The sequence below is a fragment of the Drosophila mojavensis genome, unplaced genomic scaffold (genome assembly GCF_018153725.1).
Source record: "Drosophila mojavensis isolate 15081-1352.22 unplaced genomic scaffold, ASM1815372v1 contig_74, whole genome shotgun sequence".
In the NCBI taxonomy this organism is placed as follows: Eukaryota; Metazoa; Arthropoda; class Insecta; order Diptera; family Drosophilidae; genus Drosophila; species Drosophila mojavensis.
The window spans coordinates 6,022,868-6,035,454 of NW_025318899.1; the positions used below are offsets into that span (position 1 = coordinate 6,022,868).

The following is a 12,587-nucleotide window of genomic DNA, read 5'->3' on the forward strand; positions in this document are numbered from 1 at the left end:
GAAACTAATGAACAGCTAAAGACGGTGTAAAAAAAAGCACGTTTACAAAAGAATTATGAGTCTAACATTTAGCTGGAAAGCTATATGTAGTATTTTTATTTTTTTTTAATATATAACAAAATATCATTTTTTGTTGTTATGTTTTAAGATTTTAACAACTTCCTACTTCAAGGTGTATGTATTTTATTATTATAACTAGATTTGAAATGAAGTGTTTTACACTTATATACTTGGTTAAAAATTTATAAGTACTATAGTACACACGCACACACACAAGCATTCAGGCACATTTCCATTTGTGCTAAGTTATTAAATGCTTCGGATTTGCCCAGTGTATTTACCCAAAGCCGTGTTGATTTAACCCACAAACGTACCAAACCCAAACACATGTGTGATTTGTTGATGTTGTTGTTGTAAGCAACAACAATCAAAAGCAACTGCACAAATTGCAGCACTCCAAAAACAACAAACACCAAATGTGGGCGAACACGTTTTTATCGCAACAAAGAGCCAAATGCAATAATTGCTGATTAAAATAAATACACATACGCACACACATACACACATGCACCGCAACGCATTCAAGAAAAACAAAGACAAAGCCAAAGACTTCGTACGCGTGTGCCTGTGTAAGTGTATGTGTGTGTGTGTGCGTAAGAAGCACCCGACACATGGCCATGCACAAATGAAGGCAATCAGCAGAAGAGCGCGACGTCAGCAGCGACTGCAGCGCTTATCAAACTGTAAAACGATAAGAAAACAAAAACAACAAAAAGCAAGCAGAAAAAAAATTAAACTACATTTGTACAAGAGATGGAAAGGGAAAGAATGCTCAAATCACACACACACACACTCATACATAAGTATCTACATTACAGTGGTCAATCGCTAATTAGAACGAATAACTCTAATTGGTAAACTTATGCAAGTTCCATAAACTCTATTAAATTTATATAAATAAATGATAAATATTTAATTTCAATAATTTTTAATAATTACTATTATCGAGCAACCACTGTACATAGATAGACATATCCACAAATAATTAATGAAATGACGCTGATAAATGCACTTATGTTGTTGTTTTTAGTATTTTATCAGTTGCACAGGGCATAGGAGACATTAGAAGAGGAGGAGGAGGAGGAGGAAAAAGAAGCAGTGGCTTGGGCAGCGACAATAAACAGCCAAATGCCATTCGCCCCGACGCAGCTTTAAGGACTGTGACCTTTTGTCAAGCAGCGCCTGGCTGCTGCGAAAACAACAACAACAGCAACAACAAGAAGAAGAAGAGCAATATAGACAACAAGCTGTATACTATTTTGGGGCACGTATTTCATTGTTTAATGACCTTTAAAAAGCCAACGCAGACGTCGGCGCCCACGCGCCTGCTGCGAGAAGGCCAACAGCAGCAGCAGCAGCAGTTACAACAACAACAACTACTACTACTGATGGGGCCATCACACGCCTGCCATTTTTTTCTCCTCAGTGCTTCATCATCATCTTCATGTCGTCTGTGCACACACATACACACGCACGCACACACATGCTACTGCTGCTGCTGCTTCTTTTAATAAAGTAAACTAAACAATTTTCATTCTTGTCTCGTTTTTGTCTCGTCTTCTTCGACTATGAAGAGCAGCACCACATGCACATATGCACATACCAATACACGCACATACACAGCCATGAGAGGGAGAGAGAGAGAAAAAGAGTCAGTCGTCGTCGCAATCCACCTTATCCTCCAGCAACCCCACCACACTGCCCATCCACCCGCTGCAAGAAAGAGTCAACAAACGGACACTCACAAACACACACACACACATAGAGACAGGCAGCGCTGTTTCCCAACACTCGCAAAACTTTACTTTCTGTGGGTGCTGCTTGCGCCTGCTGGCTGACGCCGACGTCACGTCGACGCGTTGTATGCCGCCCAACGTGGGGCGGCAGTGGTGAGTTTTCAGAGCTCTGTGGTGAATGTTTGCTGAAAGAGAAAGGCGACGGCAACGGCAACGGCTCGGCCAAAGGCAAATGGCACAAACAACGCGTGCGGCTTGTGCGTGCGTGTTGGGGGCATGTTCATTGAGAAATGAAAAATATAAAAGACAAGCGAACAACAACAACAGCGAACCATAAACAAGACTTGGCAAAGACGCTGACACCGGCCGGTCACTGCTGCCGGTGGTGAGTTTGAGGCGAAAATGGGGGTGCTCACATTCGCACACATACACACACACTCAAAGAGAGCTAGCAATTGTCAATATGCAGTTATCGCAACTATTATGTATTTATTATTTGCATTAAGAAGTTGTGTATGGAGTGCAGTGTGGAGTCGAGTGTAGAGTGGGCGTTGCCATAGCCCACAAGTTTGCAACAACAATTATTGTAAGCATAGGCAACTCAAGTTGCGAGAGTGCAGAATTCTTATTGGATTTTTGTATTTTTTTTTTTTATAATGGAACTAATTGAGAGCCAGTTTGATTGAAAGTGAATTTGTTGGGAGTGGGCATCAAACAGAGTGGGGTTGGGGACGTCAGTTATTTAAGTGCTGCTGATAAGCCTCAAATGCGGAAATGGAATTGAACAAAAATAATTCAAATTCATGCACACATGGCCACACCTTGCAGAGACTTTAAGTATTGTTGTTTTGGTTTTTTTTTTTTTGAGGAGCGGATTTTGTTGGAGCTGCTGCGGCTGACAACTTACCTTTAGTGCCGTCAAATCGATATCATCCAATGAACAATTCACCGATTGTGCCAGTTGTTGTTGCTGGTGCGCCATTTTGATTTGCTATTTTTTTGTTATTCTGTTGCGGCGGCGGCGGCTGCTGTTGCGGCTGCTACTTCACACACACAAACAAACACAAATCACACACACACGCACACACTGCTATGCAGGCTATGCACACCAACACACACTCGCACACATATACGCACACAGAAGCACTTTTTGTTTTTTTTTTTCTTTTCTTTTTTGTAAATATTTTTTATGCTGCTGCTGTTATTATTGTTGTTTATGATTAAAAACAATTTCAATTATATGCGCATTGCTGGAAAATTTAATTGACAAAAAGCAGACCATTAACAATTAACAATTTATTCATATATGTTAAAAAAAAAACAACTATTTGACTAACAATTTGTATTTGTTGCTGACCATACAACTTTTCTCTTTTGTATGTATGTATGAGTATGAGTGTGTGTTTTGTGTGTGAGCGATACACGTATGTGTTTGTATGTGTGTAACGTTTAACGGGCGCGGCACGCACTTTTGCACAGATTTGAATTCGAAACTTTTCGAATGCAATTAATATTTGTACGAAACGAGATATTTAATATTCTTATTCTTCAGCGATTATTCACACACACAAACGGACACACGCACACTTTGCGCTCTTCGTTATACACACACATACACTTGCATACGCATCCAATATACCGAGGTATACGTGTGTATACGTATGTTTGTGTAGGTAGGTAGACAGGAAAAAAATCTGCCACTCGCTCTCTTTGGCTTTTCGTTTTGGGACACAGAAATTTTGCGGTATTCTTTACATACTTAACGCGCACAGCAGTAAATGCTAATTGTTTTTGTTTTTTTTTGCACAACAAGCACAATTTACAACAGACTTGCCTAATTTTCAGCAAGTTCCGGTTTGTACAAGTCGATGGAAAATATTAAATAAATCTATTCGCGAGCGATACGGACAAGCACGTCCGAACTCCGACGCAACAACAACAGAAATGTTACTACCCAGCTGTTAGACGTCTGTTAGGAAAACATAACGAGTCACGGACCAATCGATATATTGACAGTATTTTCACTGTTAACTTAAAATACGATAGTATTTTTATTAACATATTCGTTACTTCTGATAACAGTAAAATACATATATTTATTTTATTCCTGTCGTCATAGATAGACCTGCATATTATAAAATACTTTTTGAAAACAATTTTGAAATTATTATGAAATAAATTATCGTCCTGTTATTTGAAGGTATCAGAAAAATATTGAAAAATACTGCTGAATACCAAAAGCCACAGGAGTCAGAAGTGCGTTGCTTAAAGTTGGCTGTGAGCAATTTGCGTTCTGTTCTCATATTTGCGTTTACGTTACGAATTTTGTATGTAAAAATGAATTTAGTTTTAATGTAAAGGATGAACTAAATGTATGTTACTTTCAAAATTTTATAATAGTACATGAATGAACACTTACACTTAACCTTAAAAAACTATAATTTGTATATTCAAATTGATTATGACTTACACATTTAAATAAATATATTAAGTCTGTACTTTTAATTTTATATCTATCTATTAATATTCAGTTTTTGAATATATGTGAAAATTGTATTACTTTTGGACTTATAATAGAAATATTTTAGTTTGGTTTTCTCTGGCAGTTGTAAGGAATTGTTTAAATATCTGTCGGTAGCGATCGATTAGCAAAAATATATCGTCGACAATATAATCGAGTACTTTTGGTTTCTACCAATTATCGATAGCTCGATGCTTAGTTGCTTCGATGCTCAACTTGAACATCGGGCACAACATTGTAAAGTGAGATCGAGGGTTGACAAGACGTGCGTGAAACGAGCGCGGAACGCTACCGAAAATTTAACCGTAAAAGCAATGTATTAAAAGTGCCAACAACAAAATAAATACATATGTTCATAAAATAGCAACAAATAAAAAGTAAAACACAATGTCCAAATTATCCGTTGAATGCAAAGAAAACGCAATAGTTAAAGCCGTCTAACTGTTTAGCTCTGTTTTGTCAGTTGTTGTTGCTGCTGCTGTTGCTCTTGTTGCTGTTGTTTTTGTGCTAATTAGAAAGAGTTGCGGCGTTGACTGCTGCGCCGGCGTTCTAATTGTTGGCCCAAAAAATAAAAAAAAATTCAGCAAAAAAAAAGCCGCGAAGCTGGTTTTGCGCATCGTTGTATGTGTGTGTGCTTGAGCTTATGTGTGTGAGTGTGTGTGTTTGCATTGGATTTTGTTAAAGCACATTAAGGCCAAAAACAAAAGCAACAAGTGACAAAAACCACAAAAAATTCTAAGCATAAATTAATGTTCTAAAAAGAAAAATACAAAAAGAGAAATGTTGTAGAAAGAAAAAAAGCTACTTGTGGCATTTTTATACGTTAATAAATTTCTTCAAGCTGAGATTCTCATATTTTTTTCGACTTTTTCTACAACATAACTGGAAAAAAAAAAACGCAGCAGCCAAAGAACGCCGCGCATAACAAAACAACAGCAACAACAACAAACACAGCAAAAACAACAACTTTCCGGTTTTCTTGGCTCTCGCAGCATCTCGTTCTTCTTCTGCTTCTTATTATTTTGTTACGTGTGTTTATTGATCTTCGTGGCTTACGCGTTTGCGAAGACAGCGAGAATGAGCGAGCGAGCGAGCTAGAGAGAGAAAGGGACGGAGATAGTGAAAATTTCAATACAAATAAATCATAATTTAATTCAAAACGCAGCACCACACTACAACAACATCAACAAGTCAACGCAGGACGCAGAGGAAAGTAAAAAGGAGAAACGAAAATTAGGAAAAGAATATCACGCCGTCTGTTAGTGTGTGTGAGAGGCATAAAGAGAGCGGAAACCGTAAACAAAACAAAAATATAATAAAGCAACATAATTGGAGTACAGGATTTTAACCAAACTCAAGAGAGAGAGAGAGAGAGACAGAGAGAGGAATAGCAAGAGCGGAAGCCGCAAAGTAAATTAAAGAAAATATACAATATATTTTCTATACAGGATATTACAATAAATCATTCACGCTGGATTTAGGATACTACGAGGCTGTTAAAGGTAAATTGAAAATTAAATACAAATATCATACAACATTTAACATTGATTTTATATAACTGTTAAGTCAGTAAATACCAATCAGAATGAGTTATATTCAATAAACGCGGCCATAATACAAGACATAATAACATTTTTATGCAGTCAACGCACCTGAGCCGCGTTTTATGGCATTCAATAAACCACAAAAAAGAAATGAAATGAGAAAATAAAAGAAAAACGAAACGATAAAGAGCAACATAACATAACATACGAAACTTGTTGCATAACCCGCAACCAATTCGAACCTAGTTGGAAGCTGTCAAACTGTACAGTTTGATTAGAAGGGCGCACATTGCGTGCGTTGCTGTCATAAAATTGCGAACGCTGTCACACTTTTCTTATTAGCATACGAAACAGGCAGCATTTAGAGAGACAGAGTGAGAGAGAGAGAGAGAGAGAATGGGAGGGGATAGAGATAGAGCAACTGCGCAGCCCGCTTACAGGTGCTCAGCAGCGGCAGCTAGCGAGTTGGTCATTTAGCCTGGCTCGACTGGTAAGCTGTAAACTGTAAACTAGGCTAAATAGGGTCTCTAGCCAAAGCACGTTTTAGTCTTTGCTTTGTGGCCAGCTTGCTTTGGGGCTTGGTTTATTTTTAAACCGCATTCCGCGTGGCATTTTCGCCTGGCCCAGCCAGTTGGCCACTTGCACGACAGTGCTGCCAATTTAGCTGTTCCAAAGCTAGCTTCTTTTCTATAGATAAGCAGTGGGTGGCTATTAATTTTAGCTATATATTTTATTTGAATACAACAAATAAAACAAGCTCATTGAATTAATCTAGTTCTTATATGATTTTAGATTTTTTGTATATGTTTTACCAAAACTAACTGCTTTTCTGTGTTGTATATTTAACTTTCTGATTATCCTAAAAACGATATTTACTTCTTTCATATTATATAAATTTTCTAGATTTTAAAAAAATATTTCTATATTTGTTTAATTTTTTTCTAAATTCTAATTCTCTGCAAAATCTAGCTTTTTTCTCGCATTTTTCCAGTCTGGCAACCCTTGCCCAATTCTATGTAAGCACACCCATACGCACTCATGTATAAGTATGTTCATGTTAATGCACTACCGTTAATATAAATAGCAGTTTGAGAGGCATTGCGCTGGCCGCTAACTGTGATTTCCATAGTAAGCAAGACAATTGCGCTAAATTAAATTACGCTTAACGGGGGCAGCCAAAGGCCAACGACGCACAAACAGATAAAGCGAGGGAGGGGTAGGGAGATAGAGAGAAAGAGAGAGCGAGAGAGGAGAGGAAGAGAGAGTGAAAGATCAACGCGCATATGTACTCATACAGGGCTTGTCAAACTGCATATGAAATGTTCATACATATAAAATATTCCAATTGGCAAAGCCAAGTTGGTCCATTTGATGCTTTTGCTGTGCTTTTGTTTTCATTCTTTTTTCTGCTGCTGCTGCAGCTGGCCGCATGTTGTCTTTGTTGTTGCTATTACTGCGCTCCTTGCACTCACTGCCGTTGCTGCTGCTTGTTGTTGGCGTGGCATTCTTTAGCGTTTTGCGCAATTTGTGCGCTGTACTTTGTTGTTGTTGTATTTTATTTATACTTCACATTTACAATTGAAAGTTGGCCACACGTAATCCCAAAACAGAATTCCGATTCCAGTTCCACTTCCAGCTCCCATTCCAGTTACAGTCGTCAATCAATCACAAGCTCTTATATTTAGACCTTCAATCAATCAAAGCAACAAAAAAGTTGATTTAAAAAAATTTTTTTTAGCGGTTTCTCTTGTGAAAGGGAAATAAAAAAGAGATACAAATTGTTCCTGGTCCCAATATGCTGATAAGAATCATAAATTAAGTTGAGTTTTCAATTTTCCAATGATAATTGCTCAAGTGGAGACAACAGTTCAACTTAGATACGCCTAATTAATTGGAAGATTGACTGCTGTGGGGCGTAAGACCTCTTGAATTAGTTTCAACTGTTGAGATGCGCCGCCAATTGAAATTGAGCTTGCGACTTGGTTGTGGAAAAGAAAATTCCATTGAAAGAGTTTTTACGTATAGGATTCCAATTGGACTCTTTCATGTTGGCAGAATTTATATAGACTTTATATAGTGCATTGGTTCGATTCGTGATGATCTATACGAAATATGACGATCGTGTCTTTTGTCCTAATGAATATTGCAGTTGATAATGATAATGATAATAATAATAATGCTGATGTTGGATATATAAATATAATCCCACAAGACAGTTAGTTCTATGGACTACGACAATGACATCGTAAAATTTCGTATTCTATACAATTCTAATATCTGTTCTTCTCATTGAGCATTTACTGTATTACCTAAGTGCACACTCAACCGGGAATTTGTTGTCAGGCTGCTTTTAGAAATCAGATGAGCTCACATTACATGTTAATTACGTTATCTGTCAATGGAAATACTTTTTGTGCAGTTTGTTTTTTTGTTTTTAATTCTGATTTCATTGCATTTATGGGTCACGATGACAAATTCAGTTGACAATGATTTAATACTAAATAAAATTGTATAATCGATTCTCGATTCACAGTTCGAGTTTTCAATTTTCAGTTATCAGCTGCATTTCATATGTAACGAAGTCCAGCAAATTAATCGCATTTTGCGAAAATAAATATCAATAAATGTGTTAAATATAGTATATATATCATTTATATATATAGATTCCGATTCAATATTGTGACCTTGAATAATTTGCCAAATTGATAACGATTCACTTTAGATTTTATGGTATTTCATGACAATTTCAAGGTTTTGTTTGGACTTGATTTATATTAAAAGTGGAAATAATTGAAAGGGATTTTTTACTGCTTCTTCTTTTGCGTCTTCAGCTGGAACAACTTCTAGAAACAATTATAATTAACTGTTTTCAATTGTGGTTGCTATCAAACAAGTTGATTTTGCATTTACATTACCTAGTTCTACTAACACACAAACACAGAGACAGGGAGAGAGCGAGAAAGAGAGAGAGGAGGGGTTCATTAGTGTGTAAGTTTATATGCATAGATAGTTCCAATTGGCTGAAGCTGGTTGCCAAGTGTGTCAAGCAATTAGAAACAACCGTAAGTTAAAGTGCAAAACGGCAAACGGTTGTGCGACAGAGACCGCAGATCAAAATCGTAAAGTGAGAAAATGAGAGAGAGCGAGAGGGGTAGAGCAAAGAGAATAATTGCAAAAGACAAAGACGGTCAAGTCTTGCATATAAAAAGTAATTTAGCTTTTATTAACATTAAAATGTTATTTAACATTAGCTACATTAAAGGTACAGACTATTAACAGAACCAACTATCATATAAATGTTAACAGCAGCTTGTACATCACTAACATAACATGCCTATGCTACTAACATAACATGCTAATGTAAAGTGTAAGTCTCAGTGACTTTACAGGATAACTGCTAGTCGGGACGTTATCACTTGGACTTGGCTTACATGTTGGCAATTGATTTTTTTTTCTCTCTCCTTTTTTCGCGCGCGCCAAAAACAGCGAGTCAGTCAAAGAGCAACAACAGTAAATGCACATTCAAGGCTACAACAGCAATAAAAGCAACAGCAACTGCTGCTGCTGCAACAACAACAACTCGAATCAGCCAAAACTGGTTTTTACATCTTGTTGTGGGCTTGCTTTCTTTTTTTTCTCTTTTTCTTTGACTTCATGCGTAGCCAAAAAATATGCTAAAAGTCATATGACAAACACACAAACAACAACAACACCAACAATGGGAGTAAATGCGACAGCAACAATGTTCATGAAGACAGTACAGGAAATGCACTTTACACATACATATATATATAGACGCATACACATATGCGTAGATACATGCATTTGTATATGTAAGTTACATTGACTTTACAAACAATTTGCACGATTTGCTGCGGTATTACAGTTGCAATTTTTTTCGCTTTATATGTGTGTATGTGTGTGTGTGTGTGTGCAGATGTGAAGGGTCGGTCGGTTCTTTTTTTTTTGGAAATTATTTGCTTGGCACTCAACTTTTTTTTTGGGCGATGTGTGGGATTATGGCTGGCAAAAGAGCCAAAAACAGAGTCGAATCCCTACAGATATATAGTCTTATTTATGTATGTACACATATGTGTAGATGTCTGTAAATCGATATACGAGAGCAGCTTAATAAATTGATGCAAATCAAACTCTATCTCTTTCATTAGCTGTCATTATCGAATTTCATCTGCTATCTATCAAATCACATCAAATGCAGCGAAAGTTGTTTGAATTTTCATTTTCCACAAAATTTTCAGTTAATTGTTAATAAGTTTTATACCATAATTTCAAAGTCTTCTTCATTTTTCATACCCAAAAAACGAAGAGCTTTATCTAATGCCTACTAGAGCGTGCCTCGATTTACACAACTTCGTTTTATGTTTTCAGCTTTTCATTTCTATTCCACAGTCTATTTATTGCTATTTCGTAGTTTATTTTGTCATCTGTTTGGGCCATTCCCTTTTCATTTTTTTCAGCTGTGGCTTAGGTAATTGCAACAATCGGAAATCAAATAATAATACAATCTCTGCCAGTTCACCTGGTCACAGCAGATCTCACCTGCTCGCTTTATTATCGTGTGGCAACCTTGAAACTCGCTGCGCCTTCCGCTGCCGACTGAGTGAAATTTCTCACCAAAAACTTTGTGTTTGCTTTTTCTTTTGGTTTTTCTCTTCTTTTTTTTTTTTTGGTTTTACTATTTTTCTTTCTTGTTTTTGTCTTTGCTTTCAAGTTTGGAGTCGCACCATAAATAATTTCCAGTTGCTCGTTGATATTTTTCTCTCTTTGTCTAGTTTTTGCCGTCTCTTGGAATTTGGCTAATCAAGTCAAGTGTTTTTGCTGGGTGTGTGGAATTCGCCATATATATACTATATACTATATATGTATATAAAATTTACATTGGACATGCAAATAGTATAGCTTTCTAGAAAAAGTTTGAGCTCTTCTTCATGAGAATTGCATAGAAGGGCGAAGTAATAATTATATACAATCGGATCTTAAACTATAAAATAAATTTGCCACATGTGTTCCATTAATAGTTTAACGCATTTTAGACACATCTAATCTAATCTAACTTGAATACTCATGAGAATGCATGAGACTCACATAGTAACGCAATTAGAGCACATTAGCTAGATGTACGCGGACTTATACACAGCTAATTAATTACTTAAAGATTTCCGGAAATTAGCTTCACAATCAAGCTCTTCCTCAAATTCCTGAGAATCCCCGAGTAAGGCATGTTTTAAAATAGCCGACTGATCTAAGCTCAGCCAGCAACTCTCAGCTAGTTCTTTCGACCTTTTAGAAAGCTGTCAGCTAATGATTCATAGATATCCAAAGAACTGAAAAACTTTCAATTTGAATTTTATGATTTATATAATTTTTTATTTCATTTCTTCCTCAAAGAGGAAGTAATTAATCAAAAGCTAAAATTTGCAGAGTGAATAAAAAACTAGCAACCGGTTTGAAGCAATGCCAAAAAAGGAAACCAACTAAAAGGAAACTGAAAAAATCTATTTAAAAACAAAGATTAAAATGAAATTAAATTTTTATAAAATAAAAAAAGGTAAGAGATTACAAACAAATAAATTGTGATTTACTTTGAATTTGCTGTGTTCTGCAGCAGAAAAAACTACAAATTTATGCCACCACTTGAAGTGCTAGAAAGTGGGCGGCTTATCAGCTAGAAAGTAGGCGTGGCTGCATTAAATTACTACAAATAAAACAAACTTATCGCGGCCAAAAGAAACAAAAAGCAAAATCAAATTTTTTTTTGTAGCCTTGACTCTGGCTTTAATTTTGGCAAATTGCTCGCAATCTGCGGAGCGGCCCCAAAATGAAACAAAACGAATTTAATAAACGTCTGCCGGTTCATTGATGTTGTTGTTCTTTGTTGTTGCTGTTGCTGTTGTTGCAGTCCAATCAAAATATTTAGCTTATTAGTTTGCAAAAAAAGAAAAGAGTCAACAAACACCGAAATCGAGATCCCAAGCACGTCGTGAGATATGTCGCTGCCCCTCTCTCTCTCTCTTTCTTTCTCTCTTTCTCTCTGTCTCTCTCATTCTTTGCCTGTGCTTTTGAAGTGCCAACAACATTGTTGTAGACAATTTTTGCCATTAAGCATACGCCGCATGGGCATGGACTGCGTTGGCTTGATGTTGTTGATCTGATCTGCTGCCTCTTGGCCGCAATTAATTACATTTTGCGCACTTTATTTCCGCTTTACACCGAGCCTCTGCTAGAATTTCGCAGCTGTAATTATTTTTCCTAGTATATGCCTCATTATGCCTTAAACTAAATGATAATGTCGAAAAAGCAAAGGGTTTGATGTGCTTGTGAATGGGTATGTACATATACAGGTGGAAGAAGAAGGAGTTAGCTGAGAGTATATATAAGCATAAAGAGTATAGAGTTTTTTTTATAGAGTTTTCAATAGTGATAAAAGGCGTTATATATAAATGGAGCCTAGATACAAATTTTAAATAGAATTGATTTAATATGAAATCTCATCATTGGAATTGAATAATTTTATAAGATAGTGAATGAAAATCTAGATTAAAATTTTGTGAGGTATTTACTAGTCGAGCATTCATCGAATTCGCACACTCTCTTCTCTGCTGCATTCTAAAAGTCAGCGAGAGAAACACAAAAAAAAAGATGAAGCCATAAAAGTGCCGCTGCTTTTGCTGTTGGCCTGTTGTCGGCTTTTGTGTTTGTGCAGCT

General features: G+C 36.5%; 2 protein-coding genes and 1 long non-coding RNA gene across 16 annotated transcripts in view; 1 reads left to right on the forward strand and 2 right to left on the reverse strand.

Annotated features, from left to right (window-relative positions):
* Positions 1-2,839, reverse strand: part of LOC6581539 (serine/threonine-protein kinase mig-15) — a 33,579-nt gene extending 30,740 nt beyond the window's left edge. For 10 of the 11 annotated variants that reach the window (XM_032731626.1, XM_015161897.3, XM_015161896.3 and 7 more), the window contains exon 1: positions 2,704-2,836. In XM_032731626.1, coding sequence (XP_032587517.1) covers positions 2,704-2,778 — 75 coding nt within the window. In that variant the 5' untranslated portion in view covers positions 2,779-2,836. Of the gene's footprint in view, positions 1-2,703 lie in introns of all 11 variants that reach the window. The other variant, XM_032731624.2, reaches the window with a different exon arrangement.
* Positions 2,840-3,015: 176 nt separating this feature from the next.
* LOC122757471 lies at positions 3,016-3,749 on the reverse strand. 2 transcript variants are annotated; one of them, XR_006357517.1, is made up of 2 exons: positions 3,556-3,749; positions 3,016-3,046 (listed from the first exon to the last, which is right to left on the reverse strand). It is a non-coding gene; the product is annotated as an uncharacterized LOC122757471 (long non-coding RNA). The 2 variants fall into 2 exon arrangements; XR_006357516.1 differs by having other exon boundaries at positions 3,413-3,749.
* Positions 3,750-4,544: 795 nt separating this feature from the next.
* Positions 4,545-12,587, forward strand: part of LOC6581540 (spectrin beta chain, non-erythrocytic 1) — a 38,741-nt gene continuing 30,698 nt past the window's right edge. The window contains exons 1-2 of one of the 3 annotated variants that reach the window (XM_044009605.1): positions 4,545-4,694; positions 5,483-5,819. The gene's annotated coding sequence lies outside the window, so the exon portion shown is untranslated. The remainder of the gene's footprint in view (positions 4,695-5,482; positions 5,820-12,587) is intronic. The other 2 variants (XM_044009606.1, XM_044009607.1) reach the window with 2 other exon arrangements.